General features: G+C 36.4%; 3 protein-coding genes across 4 annotated transcripts; 1 reads left to right on the plus strand and 2 right to left on the minus strand.

The window, feature by feature from the left end:
- The first annotated feature begins 1,425 nt into the window (after positions 1–1,425).
- LOC106637778 (cytoplasmic dynein 2 intermediate chain 2) lies at positions 1,426–3,762 on the plus strand. Its single transcript, XM_014350699.2, has 8 exons — positions 1,426–1,690; positions 1,761–1,845; positions 1,923–2,138; positions 2,225–2,459; positions 2,547–2,748; positions 2,828–3,170; positions 3,268–3,470; positions 3,539–3,762. The coding sequence occupies exons 1-8, from the start codon at positions 1,611–1,613 to the stop codon at positions 3,609–3,611; spliced, it is 1,437 nt and encodes a 478-aa protein (XP_014206185.2). The 5' UTR covers positions 1,426–1,610; the 3' UTR covers positions 3,612–3,762.
- Positions 3,763–6,649: 2,887 nt separating this feature from the next.
- On the minus strand, positions 6,650–17,476 carry LOC106637735 (uncharacterized). Of its 2 annotated transcripts, none has more exons than XM_014350632.2 (4): positions 17,061–17,476; positions 16,264–16,827; positions 13,449–13,880; positions 6,650–13,361 (listed from the first exon to the last, which is right to left on the minus strand). In XM_014350632.2, the coding sequence occupies exons 3-4, from the start codon at positions 13,793–13,795 to the stop codon at positions 13,187–13,189; spliced, it is 522 nt and encodes a 173-aa protein (XP_014206118.2). In that variant the 5' UTR covers positions 13,796–13,880; positions 16,264–16,827; positions 17,061–17,476; the 3' UTR covers positions 6,650–13,186. The 2 variants fall into 2 exon arrangements, with proteins under 2 accessions (XP_014206118.2, XP_014206117.2); XM_014350631.2 differs by having other exon boundaries at positions 16,264–16,830.
- A 1,296-nt stretch (positions 17,477–18,772) lies between these two features.
- Positions 18,773–20,721, minus strand: Vps36 (vacuolar protein sorting 36). The gene is made up of 7 exons (XM_014350691.3): positions 20,563–20,721; positions 20,201–20,381; positions 19,962–20,128; positions 19,681–19,878; positions 19,455–19,619; positions 19,160–19,375; positions 18,773–19,079 (listed from the first exon to the last, which is right to left on the minus strand). Exons 1-7 carry the CDS (start codon positions 20,656–20,658, stop codon positions 18,906–18,908), a joined length of 1,197 nt encoding a protein of 398 aa, XP_014206177.2. The 5' UTR covers positions 20,659–20,721; the 3' UTR covers positions 18,773–18,905.
- Positions 20,722–20,997: the final 276 nt, after the last annotated feature.

Genomic DNA, 20,997 nt, shown 5'->3' on the forward strand with positions numbered 1-20,997 from the left:
CATCATCAGAATTTTTGACGTACGTTTACATTGTCCGTTATTTCCCAAATTTTTATTTTGTAGTCGTATACCCGCTAAAATTTCAATAGTTGAGAAAGGAATACATATAGGTATACTACAGCATTATATTAGCGGTTACCGGTCACCTGCAATACTATTATTAATTAGTTATCGACAGCGGATAGACAACACTGCTATTGTGATTGCGTCTCCAACCGCGTGGCTCCGGTGCCTTTCCCGCAAGTGGCGAAAAAAGTAGTTGGTTAGTATATATAGCCGAATTAGCTTTTCAATAGTCAGAGTTGTGTGCACACTGGCTCTGACCTACCCATGTGTAAGGCTTGGCTTGAGCTGCTACTAATGTCGAAAAAAAAAAACGTAGTGGCTCGCTGAGATAAGTGGTAATTGGGAGTCAGACCCCCGGCGTGTTCATACTTTTTTTTTTTTATTTATTATAATTTTAGTAATAGCCAATATATGGCCTTATTATTACACTATTCCAAATTTTATGTTATTCATTTCGTCTCATAAAGAGTGAAAATTCACTTAATCGTAAAGTTATAAGCCTTTTCGTTGAAAGTTAAATGTACTCGTAAAACAATTTTATTATTTATTTTTTTCAACATATTTTCAAACACTTCCAATGTGTTATTTTGTTATTTACATTTCATTCTATTCAAATACTTTGCACTTTTTTTCATGACATGAATTCAGAATATGTTGGCTCAATATAAATGTCCAATGAAACGGAACAAGTGATATTATTTTCTCTTGGGTTGCCCCTATTTTTTCTGTATATTTTCTACACGAAACTAAAACGTAAAATTTGCATTTTCCTCCCGAATGTTATTAGATCGCGCATCCACAGGCATCAATGTACGGACGGCCCTATGGCTACGGACGCTCGAGGTCCTACCAGCACATCTGCAGGGACACCAGCTGCCCTTGCGTCTACAGCCCCGCCCGTTATTGAGCTCCTGCTGCCACGCTGAAACGGTACTAACCACCATTCGTCATCAACATTGCTACATTTTACCCCTACATACAATGGTAACTTTGGATTTTTTTGCCCATCCAGTTCCGCTTGCAGAAGCTGCACGCGCAAAGGAACTAAGGAACACGATATGACCGGTCTCTATGTACTTGCGCCGCCGTCGCTACCACCACAGCCGTCACCAAAATTCATGAAAGTAAAAAAAGCGCGTTACTGAGATATGAGCGAAATAAAATTTCAAATGCGATTTTAACATTGATCCACCACTCGAAAAAAATTTTATTTATTTTTATCGTAATCAGCGGATCAAATTACATAAAATATCAAAAACGCCTTCTTCTCCGACAACTTTCTAATTCAGAAGTTTCTCGGTTGGTCTAAAATATCAATTCTCATTTTTCGCAATAATTATATATACCAGCAGAGCAGAACAACAAATGACAGTCTGTCAGAGTCGGAGTGAAATAAAGGTTAAGTAGACCCAGAGATTGTAGATGTGGTCTCATAAAGTCACCGTTTGAGCGGCGTCTCTTCGAGAAAGCAAAGAAAGTGTACCCTAGATGTACTTAGATAATTTGTTTATTTACCTTATCAGCTAGTTGGCCTATCTTTAAAAATGAGCTCATTAGAAAAAGTGACTTTCACCGATCAATCTTTTGAACCTGTGGGTTTTGAACCTCAACTGACAAACGGAAAGTTAGTACTGATTTTGTATATTTACCTTAATGCATAGTTTAATAAATAATTTTGTTCCAATTCATTCAAGGTCTCAACAAGTAGCAAATATTCAAACTGAGCACGTAGTTTACGAATCGGATGAAGTACAAGTTGTGGAAACCAAAAGCATTGAGGTGCAAATTTATTCCCACCAAGTTAGGATTATCAAGTATCGTCTTGAATATGATCTATCAATCAATTTGTTTTTCAGACGCAAACTGTCAATCTTCCACCAAGAAATACAGAGTATAATCACGATGCATTGGCCGAATTTATGAAAAGGATAACACCAGGAGTATTACAGTTCCTGGATGAACAGCATGGTAGCACTGCGTTCGATGACTACGATTTGGGTAGCAGTGATAAATCTTCCACCACTGTTCAATTGATAAATAGGTTGAACAGTTTGGAAATGTCAGATTTCAAGGTAAATCGATTGTTTTTATTTTCAATAATCTCGTTAGTTTTTTATTTTCTCTGCTCTACTCTATATTATATTCTATGTACTGCTAGGGGAAAATTAGTAGCTTGACGTGGAGCACTGGTGGTGGGATTCTGGCAGTCGGACATAGTGCAACGCGACATGAAACTTGGTGCAACGATCTCACAAAGATTGATTTTTTCAATATATCCAAAGATAATCAGTTGATGTCACAGCCAAGCAAGTCTTTGGAAGTTTCTTCCTGTGTTACATCTTTGCTGTATCATCCTGAAGAACCTTCAATCATTGCTGCTGGCTTGTTCAATGGTAAGAGTACCTTTAGGATTTGAGTTTGAGCCAACAATTTCTCAAATGAGTATGAAGAATCGATTTATTGAAATTTGCAAATTGCAGGCGATGTTCTGGTATGGAATCTGAGAGACGAATCCACAGTTACTCCTCTACATGTTTGTACACATGGCGATTTGGTGTCGCAAGTTCAGTGGCACCTTAGGGTACTGAACGACGCCTCGGCTCTTGTGACATCAAGTGCTGAAGGATACATTTTCATTCACAAGCTTGCAGTTGTTTTCACTCAATCTTCACTTTATAAAAAGTAAATAATCGTTGAATTCTTGAAAATTCAATTGATAAAGTATTTTTTTTACTACCCAAAGTTCTTGATTTTTTTTCAGGTTGAAAATAGCGAAAGAAAAAAATCCTGCTGAAAAAGCTAGACCTCATAGCGCAGGGGGCAGCAAAGAGCGAGCTGCCGAAGCTGGTCTTCACATCACTTGTTTTGATTTTGCAACAAAAGATCACAACACGTTTGTTGTTGGAACTGTATGCGGTGGACTTTACAAGTGCATGCTAGATCGTGCTGTTCCAATCGAAGGAGATGAATCTATTTTTGATCCTGTAGTAGATGAATATAATAGGCACAAGGGCACTGTAACATGCGTCAAGAGTGCTCCTACTAAGAATCTTTTTGTTTCATGTGGATCCGACAAGGAAGTCAGAATTTATAACTTTGACCAGGTGAGTGGTTATTTACCTCATTTTGCGTCATATAAGTACACGAACTTTAATTAATTTTTCCCTTTGTCACATTTAAATTTCATTTTATATCTTTCAGACTGCTAGTTTAAGGGTTATCACAGTGGAAAATACAATGGTACAATTAAGTTGGTACTTTGGCCATCAGGATATTTTCTTGGCTTATGGTGCTGGTGCAGAAGTCAAATTTTTCAATGTAAATAATGGTCGGCCTCTACAAAAAATGTTACTGTATTCCGAAAGTAGAGAGAATGCAAGTGGCTTGAGCTTCAATCCAAAACGGTGAATAATAAGTTTACTTATGTAATAAATAAATTTTTTATCTTATTGACACTGTGCGTTTACTATAGGGAAATGGTGGCTATTGGTGATACGCGTGGAAACTTGGAAGTATGGAAAATACCGAGGAATCTGACACCTTAAGCTTACGATATTAACGAATGATGTATACATCAAATTATATTACGCTTAAATGAATTGCAGCAACTATTTATTCATAATTTATTAATGTGTGTAAGATTGAATGTATCTTCAAAACTATAATACCTTGATTTCTACTTTTTTACAAAACAAATGCCAACTTTTAATGAATAAATGAAAAAAATTTCAAATCAACTGCCACCAGATTTTATTCAACTTTCAATAAAATAAAATTAATAGTATTTTACAGTTTCACTAGACTATAGTTATTTAGTTTTTCAAACTTTGTGAATAATCAGAAAATATATCATGATTTTTAATGGAAAGCTTAAAAGATCGTCATCATTTAACAAAGTACAACTAGTTAGTTATCAAACTAAATTTTTCTTTGATTTGCATTATAATAATTACATGGGTTCAAATAAGACTAGCACATTTTTTGGTTGAAAAAGTTTTTATTAAAAAAAATAACAAACACGAATTGTTGGTATGAAAAACAAACCATTAAAAAAAAAAAAAAAAAAAAAAAACAGTTAATAATACTCATTTTTATTATATCACTGGAGTGAACAAAGAAAGACTCAAAAGGCACATCAACAGCTAGTACACATAATTTTTGAGACATCCTCAATTTCAGCTCTTGAATACTAGGTATGTTACATAAAAAAAAAAAAATCTTATACTTATTGGCCTTGAATCATTTTGCAAAAATTTGCTTTAAAAATGATTTAAATTTAAAAAACTGCGTCGATGTAGTTTTCGATTCTGGAATAAAGTTGAATTTTGTATCCTTGGAAGCCTTTTAGTATGGGTGTATCTATCACAGCACAATTTTTTCCAAAAAGTAAAGACCAGTAAATCTCACCATCTTGGGCTTGGATCTGAAACAAATAAAATATGCTCCCCCAAGAGAGAAAAATAAACATATATATTGTCCTGAAAAGGACAGGTACCTTTTTTACGTTTGAATGTTTTTTTTGTCTTGAAAAAGACAGGTTTTTTTCTAGTTCCATATTGTCCTGAAAAGGACAGTTTGTTTGTATATATTGATGGTAATAGTTTGAACCTTCATACGAACTAATTTGCGGGCCCTGAAAAGGGCCCAAGGGAAAGGGGGGAATTAAGGAAAGGTGACAAACTATTGCAAGGAAAAAGGGAAATTTTGATCTCTTTATGTGATTTGGATACATGAATTTTACATACATCAAAAAATTGTAAATTTTTTAAAAACAACTTTTAGTCAATTTTTTTTGCAGGGAACGTGCAAAGAGGAAAAGAGGATTAAACTTTTATTGAAAATTTGAATTGTATAATGAAGTTAGTCTGATTATTGATGATTTAATCTTGAGTTTCTTCTTTATCTTGAATCATAGAAAAATATCTATTTCTTCACTAGAGGAACCTTGTGAATAAATTTGGGGATGGGGTGTAGGGAACACATGTTTCTTCTATTGCACGATAATCGTCGCTTCTGGAAGACACCTTGTAACCTCTTGAAATCCTCTGTCCTCAGACTCTTCCTCTCCTCACATCCGATCTTCTGTACTCATCTGTTCATTTTTCTTTTACAAACAAAAACGTCCAACCATCGATCCTTTCTTCTGATCCTCGCACTCGTACACACATAATCCAAACACACTTTTTTTTTTGGTTGACTTTTCTTTGACAAAAAGACAATTTTTGCATTAATTTTTATGGTACTTTTATTATTGTCGCACACAGGCACACGCTGCGCAGCGGCGGATCGGGAATAATCAAAGTCGATTTTCTACGAAAACGAAAAATCGAGCCCCGCACTCCGGATTTCCCGGAAAAATCGGGAAACGTGGCCCCGACCGGCTTTTTTATATATGTTTGCCGAGCCGGGATATGCCTCGGAGCCCCATCTCGCCCACTTTTTTTTTTTTTATTCCTTTTTACTCACGCACTCTCGCGACAAACTAAAAAGAAAAGGACTCACTCATTATCTCTTCTTTAAATTTATCACACTCGCGCCCTTTTTAATTACTTTGCTGTCCTTATTTTTTAATCTTTTCTTAAAGCTATGCTAATGCCTTTTCTTGAATATCCACGCTTTGACCGTCTCAGCTCTCTCTTTCTTCATCGTCTACTCTATTCTAGTTCCATGTTTATCTTCTCCTCGCAAACTTCCATAAGAAATCTAGGCGTCTTTTACTTTTGTATCTTCAGCAATACTATACTGTGTGTGGTGGTGATGTTTCGTAATCTTATATATGGTACTATAGTTTAATTATGCCTGCTTAATCTGTATGTATGCGTTACTCTGTACGTATGTACGTGTGTGTATGTGTTAATTACGTCGCATCGGTGAACGGACCAATGCTCCAATCGTATCTGTAAATCGTCGGCACTTGGTGTCGGGGACGGCTCCTTCTTGTCCTTGTCTTGACTTCTCTATTCGTTGCTGTTTTTAAATCTTGCTAATCTTACTAGTATTGCTCAGTCTTCTTCGCTATTTTTCAACATCACACATACCTTCCCCACAGTGTACAAAGATACTCTTTGGCTTACACGCACAGGGATAACCATCGCTTTTGGAGAATATCAAAGAAGCCCATGTTATGTAAAAGACGTGTTCACGAACGAGTGCAGTTTTTTTTTTTTTTTTTTTTTTTTTCCTTTACAAAAGCAACCTTTCATCAAGATTCAAATGCTGTTTTTTTTTCGTTCGTGTACACGTGCATCGGCTTCTTCGATACTCCCGACTCATTCCTTACTTTCTAAATTAACTCACTCATCGTTCACTTGGCATTCGCATATTACCTTACAATCGATACATTTCGCTCGTCCGTAATAAAATTATTTTCGAATCGCATTACAATTTTTTTATTTCTTTTTTTTTTCTTTTTTTTTTTTATAGTATTTACAATTCGATAAATTTTTTCATTTATTCTCGTGCCATTTTTTACCTTCTTTGTCACCGACACACAAACGACCTCGAATTATTATTGTTTTTTTTTTTTTTTTTGTTTCAACTGGTTAATTCTTGAATTGTCGTCGAACGGAAATCACAGTGTTTGTCATTTAGGTAGCTTAAAAACTAAAACCTGCTTCTTCTAATCGTACGATGTTTTTCTTAATCTTGAAGACTCAAGGTTACGGAACGCCGTTTTTCTTTATGTCTTGTACGTCGTGTTTTTTTTATTTTTATTTCTTTTTTATTTTTTTACCATCGTCATCGTCGACGCGCCAAAGATAAGAGAGATAATGAAAATTCTTCCCACTTTGCATCTTAAAAGTTATCAAACTATATGTAAATAGTTTGTATATAATATATGTATATAATAACGCTTTTTCACACGAATAAAACACTCACGCTCGCTCGCATGCTTACTTTCACTGACAGTCGCGTTAAAATGTAAAAAGAAAAAAAAATCATAAAAATGCCTCGGTTGGTGGAGATGAAGTTTCATACAGATATTTATTCGAAAGAGACAGAACTGTTGTTTTTCTTTTTATACAACATTTTGGACTTTGAACCTACGTGAACGAATACGATTTCTCCTTTCCCCTGATCTGCATCGAATTTTTCACAACACCGTTTTGGTGTGTTTGTTTTGTTTATAAATTTAAATTTCAATCCAAAATAATATAAAATTCTCAAAATCGTATTTGCACACGTGATTTTTATTACAAAGATTTGCGCACATTTGTTTTTCTTATTTTTTTTTTGTTTTTTGTTTTTTGATTTTAATACAGATAATCATTGATAAATTTTACAAAAACAGACGACGAAACGAAACGGACTCAAGATTGAATTTAAAAAATAAAAACGAACATTTAGACACTTTTACTTCGTCAAAGTCGAGGAAGTACTCGCGCACTGAAATTTCGTTAATCCTTTCTCCACTTTCACATTGCTGCATTTCCAATTAGAATTCGTCTCGGAGTTTCTTGAAAATTTCCACTCACAAGCGGGGACCGTTTTCTTTTGCGAAAAAATGGTCCTCAATCGCGTGCGGTTCAATAATATTTTTATAAGATCCGTTTTTTATCTTTACTTTTTTTACATTCTTCAATATAATATATATATATATATTTATATAATCTATTCCGTTCGCTTACTAAAATGTAGTCAGTACGTTTTCGCCCATTCGTAGTTTTTTTTTTTTCTTTAGGGCAGAGCAAAAAAGTTGACGCGGCTCTTGCATACAGCCACGAAACATCATCTTCTCACTTTGCAACTTTGTATCGTATCTCAGCGTTAACCAGCATTATTAACTCATTTATTTTACACAACGAAATCAATCTCGCGTCCCAGTCATCATCAACTTTTTATTTATACATCTATTGCTTCATTTGTATAAACGTACAATTTTTTTTTCGTCGCTCCAAAAAATCAAGTCTCCATAGTTAATTTCATATGTGCATTCAAGTGACGCCGGGACGATTGATTTTTTTGTTTGTTTCTCACTGTGTTTGATCATTATCGCGCATGTGGATTCGCGAATGCGCACAGAATCGGCATCTAAAAATTTATCATTGTTGCTATTGTAGTAATCATGAGTTTCACCGCAAACTTTTTTTTATCTTGCAGGCAATCATTTTCTTTTTTTTTTTTAATGATTGTTGTTGTAAAAAAAAAACTTTGGTGCAAAAAAGTAGTTTCTGTGCGTCTGCGCGCCTTCGCGAAAAGTAAAATTGATTTTTTTTTTTTTTTTTTTTTGTTAAACTCTAAGGCAAAGGAGGAAGAAACAATGAAAAGTCACGATTTTTCGTTCATTCGCGGATGGTCTTGATTCGTCAATTGATTTGTACAATTTGTTTGTTTGTTTTTTTTTTTTTAAATTTTACTTAGATACATATATTACGGCCCGTCGGGGCGACACTCGTTTCCCTTGTTTCTCAATAAACCGATACTGGATTCACCTAGTCCTTCGTTCATCCATACAAAAGTAGCGATTGTAAATTTTGCAAAAGTTTACTCGAACCTTCGCAATTCGGTATATTTTATGTACAAATATTGGACAGAAAAGCTTGTGTGTCGCCCTGGCGCGCCTTTACAAAAATTTCGTTTCGTCAACGACTTTCTCCCTCCTTGTATTTGGAAACAGTTTTTTTTTTTTCCTTTTCAAACTCCGCATCCTTATACGACTATAGATTTACGAACTAGCGATTCTTTGTGTGTGTGTGTGTGTGTGTGTGTGTGTGTGTGTGTGTGTGTGTGTGTAGTATTTTTTCTGCAAAATTTCATGTGACTGAGAGTATATGTACGCATTTAGGCTTTTTTTCGCATCGAGGACTTTTTTCGGAGGACATCAGAGCGAAGATAAATTAATGATTATTTTATATTCCTTCTGACACCTACTATGTAAAACTGCCAAAAGACATTTTGCTGTTTTTTCATGAGTCTAGCATATGATGGCTCTTGGCGATTGGCATAATATACGGACAATGGATGGGCTTCAATTCGCGCCGCTCTGCGTGCAATTAAAAGATCTTCACTTTCTCCTGACGTGAAAAAGATAGTAGATAAAAGTCGTAAATGTACAAGTCGCGTTGGAATATATACTGTAAATTATCGTTAGAACCGTTCATAATTTTTTTTCTTACACCTGCCGATGAGAAAGAACCTTAGGTTCCTAGCGAGAAGATAAAAGTAAACAATTTTTTTTTTAATTTTAATTTTTTTTTTTATATATTTACATATATTTTAACAGACTGTATAGTCACTAGAAATTTCAATTATATCGCTATAATTTGGAAGAACGCGTTGGTGATCGATGAACAAAAAGATACGTGTATGATTTAAAAAAAAAAAATCTTTTTTCGAATCAAGGAAAAAACAACGCGAAAGAGATCTTTTTTTTTGTTTCGGAGGCTGTGGTGCCTCTGGAGTATTTACGAACGAAGTAACAACGCATACGCGTGCCATTGGAGTTTTTTTTTCTTCTTCTTCTTCTTATGGTCTCTTATTTTGTCTTAAAGCATTTTATAGTCCGAACGAGCCGTAATGCGACGAAGAGCTTAATCCGTTTTTTTTTCGTATTTTGTACGTTAGAGTATCACATAAAATATTGACCGAGTGGGAGCCGTTCCAAAATATCTTTTAAAAATTTTCCATAAAAATGCTACGGTCTACCGCCGATTTTTCAATTAAAATCAAAAACGTGTTATCTCGTTGTATGGCTAAAAAACGAAAATAATTGAAAATTTTTTTTCGTACGCGTTTCAGTAAAAAATACCTGTTTTTTATTATTATATTTTTGTATTCGGAACGGCCCAAGGTCAACCACTCGCTATCGCGTATTTGTCACTTAAATCTAAATATCTCATTAGTTCAGTAATCCTAAAAAGTGGTTTTGTTTCTTTACTTCCTAAGTGGTATGATTTTATTCGTAAAGTGCGGACGATGACGCGACGACTGCGCCGAGAAAAGTAAAGAAATTCACGACTCAAGTTTGTATATATTTAAGCGATTCTTGGACTTTTACTGTCAACGATTATTTGATTTATTATTAAATAAAAATTTAATATTATTTTTTTTGTTAATAAAAAATCCTATGGCATTAAATTTTATTCGAAAATGTTTAATTGTAAAAAAAAAAGTTTCGTTTTGATCAAATGAAATTGTGTGTGTGTGTAAAAGAAAACTTTTGCTAAAACCAGAAATCGTCGAAGTAGAGGTACTTTCCTATTGACTGGTTTAAAATTTACAGATACGATAGTTTGTATGTGTCGATCTCTTAAAATTAAATGATTTTTTTTTTTGTGTTTCTTTAGTTCTTTGTGTATACGTATAGTGTACGAAATATTAATATATGCGTACGGACGAGTTCGTGCGTGTATATATTTATATACATATAATTACACATATTGTAGATTTGTTTTTGCTTACCGTGTACGCTTCTTTGTTTTTGTTTTGTCTTTAAAAATCAGTTGTAATAATAGTACCTATTATAGAGTGTCAGTAATCACAGCTAATTTCATCAACGCCTTCATACAACTCTTTGACTTTTAATTATCTTTTTCGCCATATTTTGTCTTTTTTCGTGTGTCATGACTATAGTTTAATGATTCGCGAGAGAAACAATAAACGATTCGAATGTTTCATCATTTGCACTTTTATTGCAGTTTGGCTCGTTATTGTCTAGAAAAAATAATATATATGCATATACCGAATTCCGGGCGTTTCACCTACGATTTTCCATATTTTTTGATAATATGGTTCGGGAAGTTATATCTTCTATTACCCGAATCACAAAGAAAAAAAGTTTTGATTTGTTTGCAATAAATTTAGAAAGAAAGTAAATTATAATTGGAATCGATAGCGAGTCATTATTTTATAAAGGTTTTAAGCACTAAAAAAATTAAATGCATCTATGAGGTATTTACTGCGCAAAATCAATTATTTTTATGATAATTTTACTCTGTTCACTCAAACACGTACAACGAATAGTCAAACACATGCATTTATTTTTACTTTCTTTAATAAAAACGAAATCAAAATGAAGAAGATAGTTTTGTTTTTAAAGTTGACGATTCAATAAACATTTTGATTTATCAACTTGAAAAAAATTGTAGCAATTTTATTTTGTAGAATAACTAAATAAGAAAAAAATTGACTTCATTAATGCAAAGAACAGAACATGTGATCAAAGTAAAATCATCAAGAATGCAGAATAAATTAATCAGGTGAAAATTTGCACTTGTGCTACTTTATACTTTCATTGATAATCATTTTAACAATCAATAATGCTATGAAAAAAAAAAAAATCACCGACAATATTGACTATATAACACTTGCATGCGCTTCACATTTAATTTTTTTTTTTTTTTTTTTTAAAGAATAAAAGGCTCCACGAATGCAATAACAAACTCAATCTTGTAAACATCAAAATTTGACAATAATCAACAAAATATAAATAATCAATGTTCTAAGCATTTTATGAATTTCATCGTTTCTGAGATTCAGTCGTTCAGATAAAAATTCATGCTCAATATTTTTACAAGTCATTACAATTTAGAGGATTGAGTTTGCGTTAAAGTTGATAAAACTATTACAAAGAGAAAAAAAAGTTAAGGAATACCAAACCCGTTTGAAGAAAAAACGCCTTGAATTATATAACTCCTCGCTCTAATAATACATCTTATATACAAATATTAATCAATTACCCATAGCTTTGCACATGCAAAGTTTTACGAAAAAAACATAAAAATACTTTGTTCTTTCCTTAATTTAAAAGTGAGAAGAAAAGAAAAATAACCAAAAGATACAGCAACGAAAAGGACAACGTGCTACTTATATTTATGGCCTATGGCAAAGCGACACGATCGCCTTAAACTACAACCTTAGCGTAAAGCTTCAATCGAAATTTGTTCATGGTAAATTTTTGATACTTGGTGAAAAAAAAAAAAAAAAAAAAAACCTCTGATTCCAGTCTTTTCACCTATGGTTAGATCTACAAATAAATCACGCGTTTACAAACTACATTATAATTATTAATAACCGATCACAAAGACTGATTTGTCGGATATCTGCCTAATGTCTTTTCTCTCCTGATACCTTAGGGATTTTGTTTTTCAACAGACGATTGTTTTCATACTAGGTACAGATTCAAAGGCATCGGCATCCATTGATGTAGTTTTTCAATTTAATGTAAACGCAACAATCTCGTTTAACGAGATTTTTAAATCTATCCAACGGCCACTGGTACAATTATTCCACGAGTCAAATTCCAAGTGGAAACTCAAAACGTTTAAAATGGGGGGGGGAAGGTAAATTTTATTGTATACGTATAAAAAAAAAAAAAAATAAAATAAAATAAAATAAAATAAAGAGAAAGCGAAAATGCCCAGTCAAATCATATAAGGGGGTATCGAGACTTTAGGCAAAATCAACGCATAGAGGGAAAAATTGAAGCACATTGGAGCCGAGAATAACTATCTTTTTGCAGTGTCACTTGTCAAATTTAGAGCCACGTTCGTTATCAATAAACGTGTTCTGTCGCGTGTCTGTGTGTGCGTGTGAAATGTTAGTGTTTATGAGCGTAATGATCCGTTTAATAATACACGATAATCTAAAATACACGTTTACATCTTCATACACGGCTCGCAATTAAAGCATCGCTTTTATCGAAACGAACAGGGAATATAATCCATACACTCTTGGTAAGCGTATCCCGTAATAATATAATCTTCTTCGAAATTTCTCACAGGTCTTTTACCTAAAGCTCATCTCCAACGCGAATCAGCAGTCGCCTTGATTAGATTCGTTACAATAAATGGCTCCCCAAAACTTAAAATCACAGACTTTTAGGAGAGCCTCACAGCTAAACACTACAAAAGTGCGTCCATTCGTTTACACTTACACTACCATCGCCAAGGAGCTGAGACACCCATCCTCACTTGAAACAACATCAGGTGATAGAGCCAGAGGGAGAGAGAGAGGCTCAGCCTTTTAAAAAAACAGGCTACCTCTTCACAATCCCAACGTAGTACCCTTGATAAGTGGTGGCACAGGTGATCACTCTCGACAAGGATGATGATGCAGGGTACGAGTTTGCGCACTCGCTGGCAAAGACAACTGCTGATCTCTGTTCTCCTTCGCGCCCAAATCAAGCTTGGGCGTGGACGAGCATTTTCAGATGCTGGGCTAGAATGTTGGGGTGGCAGCCGCCCATACCCATACCCATAGAACCTGTCCAGTGGCTCGGTGGTTTCGGGACACTGGCCGGCGACGGTGGCTCGCTAAACTTGGCCCCTGCATAGAAACTGTTGGTTGGGCTGCCCCTGGAAAAACAAACGACAAAACAATCACGCACAACTCGACAAACGACTCCAGAAAATCAGGAACAAAATGAGTTTCTATGCACTCACCTCGGGGTTTCATTGCGCATCGGTGAGCTACGAGGAATGCCTCGGGGAGGAGTGCTGCTGGCGTTGTTGGGCGAAGTGCAGCCTAGCCTGGCGGCACCGGAGGACTTACTGCCGTTACGTCGTCCTCCACCTCCTCCTCCGTTGTTATTACTCGTAGCTGCGCTGACGGGGGTAGCAACAGCCGCGATAGCCGGGCTGTTGGAGTTGCTGCTGGCAAAGTACGTTGCCGTCTTGATGCAGTTGAGGCTACGTCCACCGGATTTTTTGCCGCCCTGGTGATGATGGTAGTGATTGGGCGAGCCCTGGCGCTCGATCCTATTGTTGCTTTTGGGCGTTGAGTTGGTCATCTTGCCGTTTTGTCCGTGTGAAGCTCTTTTTCTAGCGAAACGTCGCCCGATGGTGATCAGGCAGTCGATTTTTGTACAGTGTCGCCTGCAACAAGACCCAACCGGGAGAAACGCCAAGATGAATATGACAAAAGTCTCTAAAATTATTATTGCCTGGGAGTGGAAGTAAGGTCGTTGTACCGGGAGTTCTTATAGAACAAGTAAAAGGAACCGGATTGTTTTGTTTCTGAGACCAGTTTGCTTAATACGCTTTCGGTCAACTGAAAATTAAAAAGAAAACAAAAACTCGACTGCACACAGGCGTGGAGCTGTGTATATGTTCCCCGAAGGTGTAGGCTATAAGACTGAGGTGCGTGCTCTCTGACCTACAGGTCGAATTTCTGTTGATGCGAGTTCTGCGAAAAAGTCGGGGAGTAATGGCCGCTCGAAATAATGAATGAAATGTTTTTTGTTTTTTTTTTCAGACCCAACGTGTTTGGTGACAAGTATACACTAATTATAAACTGTATTGACAAGAGATAAGGTAAGACGAAGTGGTTGTTTACTGACGTCTCCTCGGAATGTTTTTACAATGATTTCTTACAACGAGTTTATTCACGGCTGTTTTTTGACGTACATCGGAAAAATGACGTATTCGTTGGAAAATAGCTTTTCCATTTTATTTGGTATTTCACGACTGAGGTAATTCAAAATCTCAAACGTGTCGTAAACCGAAAACGCGAGTGTTGCATGACAGACACGAATTACTTCGGTACATGAAAATAATTCTACAATAAATCCATCATAACTTTTTTTTCCGGATTTTCCTTTGAAATATTACATATACACCTATACATTGTCCTCCCTTTCCTGGGAAAAAAAGAAGCCCACTGTTGGTACACCCAAGAGATTTCCAACAGTCTCTTTCTCTACATTTATACTTGTATACAGCTGCAGAGCTCGAAAACGGCTTTTGTGAAAGCTTACAACGCTTCTCGGCAGGCCAGTTTTGTGCAGGGGTCGATTGGAGCGGCGTACACAGACACACATATATTCACAGGAAGCGAACGTATGGCCCCGGAGGCAATCGGGGCAAGTTAGAAAGTATGAGGCTTGTATATGTACGTCGGCTCCACGTATACGTATAGACATATGTATCTCCCCCCCCCCCCCCGTTGTCGTGGCTCCAGGTATGGGTAAAGCCAGCAGTATAAAATGCGGTGAGAAGGGAAAGAAAGGCAAAAGAGTCGCTTGTATATAAGTATATAGACGTTGGTAACGGATCGAGTTTGTTTTTCTCGTTCAATCACCCTATGAGTAATTTGTTTGCTTACACCTTTACCGCGACGCGTTTTTCGAAATTTCGGGAGATAACGACTTTACGTGTGGAAACAAGACCTGCATAATATGTATCCCTCAATAAATCTGTGTTACTTTGTGACTCGAGAAAACTTGAGCGATGTTTTCCGAGACTCCGAAATCCCAAACTGTGTATTATAGCCAAGCAGTCGGTGCGATATTCGGGAAAACATCCGATGTATATACACAGGTCGCATAACCAAGTAAGCCTAGGTCCAAACAATTTGTACGAAAATAAAAACCGACAAGGGAACGCGTTCGGGATCCCACAGCTGTCCAATTAAAGGCAATCATCTCTCTCACGATCCCGTTTCAACATCTGCTCCGAAAATAAGAACTCCGGGTGTGTGCGTGTGTACGTGCGCGAGCACACGGCAAGCAAAGGTTACCGAATAAAACAAGCCAACTGATTATATTCACACGGTGAAATAAGAAAAAAAAAAAAAAAGGTATAAATTACATACGTATACAACATCTGCGTAAGTAAGTACATATATATATAAGCTAAAGCTGTTTACGCGGACAGAGAGACAAAGATCAATATGGATGGATGTATGTATAGGTATATATAGGTGTTGTATGGGCTCTCGACAACTGCGCAATAAAACTCCGGCCGCTGTGGCTGACAGGGGGGCGTCCTAAAAATATGTACTTGTCTAGCGGTATACTTAGAGTGTTGTTAATTAATATATATTTTTTTCTCGGGGATCGCAAAACAACAGGCGGTCAGACGGTTCTTTTGTTGATACGAGTTTTATCGGAACGACCGATGCAGCTGTTGAGTTTGTAATTTTAAAAGAATACGATGTACCTACTGGGGATTATTCAGAATCAATGATTTGCAATGTTAATGCGAGTACGGCGAGAAACAAAAAATAGTGTTTATACCTCTCAGCGAATGTATGAGCAATACGTCGATATAAACAAACCCAAGACCAAACAATCCTCGATAACTTATCGAGGAAAAAACAAGCTCGCAATCGCTGAGCCATCAAAGTCACGTAAACAATCAATCCTCACACTCGTAAATTTTGACCGATAAGCGATCACCTCGCCTACATTAATTTAAAAATTCAAAATAAAGAGAAGGAACAAAACATATTCGACGTATTAGGTATTATTTTGCGTACCTCAGAAAACAAAGCGAAGAGCTGAGATGCTTTTCCCTGCTGCTACCTCGTCTCTGCGCTCTCTGTCGAATATCGTTGATGGGAATAACAAGCCAGTTGTGGCGATGTTGATAACAGTGGATTTCGTTCGACTGTCAGCCCTTCGCTCCTGATTCTCGGGTACCGCAACATCCGATGACCTTCGGCCACCTCCCTCGACACTCTATCCCTCGGAGCCCTTAGCTCGGGCGCTTATTGTTTATGTATATAATATGTACTATCGAACGGAGCCGTCGTGGTTCTTCTCCCCGGCAATGTATTTAATATATAAATGCAAGACGAGAACTCGGGGCGACTATCACTGATTTTCCACGCTGGAAAAACTCGCTCGAGTCCTCGCGTCTCTGTATATATATATTTGTAACAACGTTTATATCCCAGACAACGCGCAAAACAATATATATTTATCCTCCGATGCGCTTCGGGGTAAGTATGTGTGTTTGATAAACAACAGAAATGGAGCTCCAAGATGGCGGAGCCGCTGCTACTGCTCTGCTGATGGCTTGACCCCCACTGCGGCTTCTACTGCTGCACACACAACAAAGACAGACGGACGAGGATATATTTATATATATGGATGAGAAAAGAATAACATACGCGTTACGTGTGAGTTGGGTGCATAGGGGTGTGTGTGTGTGTGTCTTATGCCAACGACGAAGGGAAAAGAGAAATCGAGACAAAGAGCATTTCCTTTCTATTCGTCGTCACCACGGTAGTAAGTATATGTTTGCAGGCACTAGTGGGTCGTTAAAACTTACCCTAAATCTGCAGGAGTGTCGCGTTTCTTCTGGATAAAGAAAAAATTCGCGAGCACCGAACAAATAATACTAAACAAAACAGAACGACTTTAATGTTCTTTTTCCAAACTCACAGCGCGGACGTCGGCCCGTATTTGCCAAGGAGCCTTGTAAGTACGTCAACCAACAGCACAACACAAAAAACTCGTCTCTTTATTTCCCACAAGTGTATAATAAACGCACTTGCTCCGGATTTCGATAATATCCTCAGTGCGCGCGATAATCAATTATCGTCTGCTCCGAAACTTCTTTTCTTAATCAAATCGATGCTCCTTTACAGTTCGGCTGTTCGATCAACCAACACAATTCCAAACGCCGACGTCGCGCCTCTTCTCTGCTGTCTGCCGATGTCGTTCACTCGGATACTGTCTTAAGACTGTTCCAGACGGATTTAGTTGACTCGAGCCAACACAAAGCAGCTCCTCCCGGCCCGTGACTCCTCCTCCTCGCTGTAGATGTGAACCAACCGAGTTGGCCAATCACCGTCGAGGTTAGGGCCTACGTGACCCACTGCTGGCCAATCGCGTGCTCGTGCGCTGCAGAATTTTTTTGCAAGGTTTCCATAGATGCTTCTTTACTGAGATTTATTTTAATAAAAACCGTTTACAGTTCGGTGCTATTGAATTTTTTTCAGCTAAAGATGTATGAATTTTTTGCAAGGTAACTCCAGGAGTAGCGATAAAGACGATAAATGGTGAAGCGAACGAGGGGCGGAGACTAATCGGTTGCACGGCCAATTGTCGATGACGTTGATTTGGCCATCTTTCCTGGTTTACCGAGTGGCGCGAAATTCGTAATGCGCTCCTGCAGCTACATTGTTGCTATGTTTTATTATTATATTCGAGTGGTCGATAAATCATTTTCAAGGATAAAAATTTTAACACATGAATTATTTTTGATTCTCCGATTGACAAGATAGGGAAAAAAAATAGGGTTAATTACAAGATTAAAGTTATCAATTTGCCCTTGAACTTATTCACTGCCGAATGTATTTTGTTTTTATAGATAAGATCAATATTTCTGTTTTGTCATTAAATGGCGATTAATAATTGTCATTTTTTGTAGTATCAACCGTGATATCGTGACTAATGACTACAATTTTAATCATTAGTTAGATAGCTGTTGAGTGGATTTATTCAAGGTAGTTAAAAATAAGTCATTCATAAAAATATCAATTTTTTTAAATAGCGTAATAACGATTACAATTAATGCGCATAGTAATAGTAGAAGTAATGTATAATAAACGAGTTTTACGAAATGAACACATTAATGCACAAGCAGAAAAATAGGTATGTCTGTGATGTTGTGTTGTAGTTACGATTACATTGTAAGAGAACAGGCTTGTTAAATAACATGTGTAACCAGCAGGTCGCCTGAAAAATTATTACGATAAACAAAAGTTTATGTGGTATAGATTTAGTGTTATGTTATTTGTCTTCGATCCACTATCAATTTTTTTATATCATTCCAAAACTCTCATAACAAATTTTTGTTTAATTTTGATATAATAACTTACATGTTATATACAATTAGTCATTGCAAATGTACATACAAATAAATTTTTTTATCTTTAAAAAAAAATAAGTTTTGAACATATTTTTACAAATTCGTACGACACATATTTTGGTCTAAAAAAATTAAGTAGGTAAGACTTTGTTCTACGTTTTTGAAAATCTCTTTAAAAATATAAAAACTTTATTGTACTTTTGTAGCTTACTTTTCCTTATAATCTATCATATGAAATGCACCATTATGCTTTATTTCTTTGTAGGAAAATTTCACTTCAATTGAGTATTTTTGCACCTATCACGTTTCCAGTTCAAGGAACAAATTAGGATAAAATCTCAGCGCTTCTATCGAGTCGTCTCTGCAGGCTTTACCATATTTTTCTGTCATTAATAGTCTCTCACAGGCTAATACCACTGAAATTCCTTCGGATTGAGCCAATTCCGTAGCCGTAACCGATCCTCTGTCTTTGATCTGTAACATTAAATTAGAAAAATTTTCTTACTTTATTACTTTAAAAAAATATAGTCCATCCAAGCAATAAATGTAATCACCAATTGAGAAACAGCTTCGGCAATTTCTTCGTCATTGTGAAACGAAGATTGTATAACCATCACTCCGCTCTCAAAAGTCCTCAGTTCTATTGGAAGATTCAGAGGAGCTAGCTGCCTACATGCGTTGAGCAAATCTTCAGGCGACAAAAGCTCCAACCCCCTTGCTCTGTTTACTCTGCAGTACACATCAGTAAGTGCCATCATACCGCCTACTTCCTTATAAAAATAAATCACATGAAAAAATAATTAATCCTGACAACTCGCACTTGCATTAAAAATTGTCAACATTACATACTCTAATCGGCTCCTCTAGAATTTCCGCAAGCTGTCGAGCGAGTTGTCTAAAGTATTCATTGCTGCTCTTGTAAGTGTCACGCGTGACTGGGTCATCGATGCCCAAGCTCATAAGGTACGACTTAAACCTAACAGTCTCATCTTCCGTAATATCTCCTTGTCGCTCCTGGAATAATTTTTCTCAGTTATGAAATGGAGCACTGTAGCAGAAGCTTTACAAAAATTACCCTTATTTTTGCTGATATCATCTTTGAAATCGCGACCATGTCCTTGGCCATGCCCATGAGTTTCCTCAAATCTTGAAAAGCTATGCTTATGCTCTCATCTGTGACCCTTTGCTGCTCCTGAATGCTTCTTTCGATGCCTATAATACCTGTTCTAGGCTTGATGGCTGGTAATGGCTGTTTTGAAGTGTTTCTGGCCTGCTAAAAAGTTTAAAATTAATTAGGTTTGAATTGAAGTAATTTGTCAATGAAAATTCCATCCAGTTCATTGTCAAGTTTCTTACTTGGCTTTGTGAACTAGTGATAGGTAGTACACTGAGAGGTGCCCTTTCCCAGACTCTTTTTGTGATGGCATTCGTTAAATCTGTTACAAAGGATGAATCGAATCCCTCTTTGAACGACAGCTTGATAAAATTGTGATTACTATTGTCCATTGGTCCCGTTAATTTTCCTAAAATTCATGTAAAGTAAGGAATGAAAAGAAAAAAAATGTTTCGTCATGGCTGTAAGAGAGTATACTTGCCACTCTGTGGCTCGGACATGTGTAGTATAACTTTTTTGCTGCGTGTGAAGAACAAGGGTCCAGGATTTTCTTCTTCAAAGAATATTATGATGTGCAGATGGATGGCGAAAGCCACATCACCCGGTGTCCTGTAAATGATTCTGTGACTGGTTAACGTCACCTTGCCACCTTCAAAGGGAGTCTAAAGTAAAAGAACAATATATAGTTTTTAAACATTGTTCGCTCAAATTACAGATAAATTCATATTGATAAAGAATCGTACACATTTTTTCTTATTCAGTTAAAAATAAATAAATACTCAAGTAAGACAAAAATACACACAGTATAGGTTACATGGAAGATTTGTTTGTTAATTAACATACTCTGATCTCTCCATCGTAAAGTCTGATTCCTCGATCTTGTCTGATAAGAGCCTCGTTTGGTAGTAATTGGTCATCAACGTATTCAAATCTATTCATGGTACAAAATATTATAGGCACAAATGAAATTGTTAGAAAAATCCAACAGGATTTACGTGCACTTGCACGATTAGCTTGCTGTCATAAGCAAAAAAAAAAAACATAAGCAGACTACGCCTCTGTACAAGAAAGTGACCTTACCAATGGATGGTTCCATGTTGATAAGCTCGTTTTCTGCAAAAAAGGGGAAAAACAACCAACAACCAAATAATCTACTAAAGTTCCCCATGTTTGTAAATGAAATTAAAAATTAGCGATACTTGCAGTGATTGCAAAAACAACTTTATCACATGATCACCTTGTGATGGGCAAGAAAAAAAAAAAAAAAGAAAAAAAAAG

This window comes from Copidosoma floridanum, unplaced genomic scaffold (assembly GCF_036245765.1).
Source record: "Copidosoma floridanum isolate Cflo_tuat_1 unplaced genomic scaffold, Cflo_Japanese_pri ptg000025l, whole genome shotgun sequence".
Classification (NCBI taxonomy): domain Eukaryota; kingdom Metazoa; phylum Arthropoda; class Insecta; order Hymenoptera; family Encyrtidae; genus Copidosoma; species Copidosoma floridanum.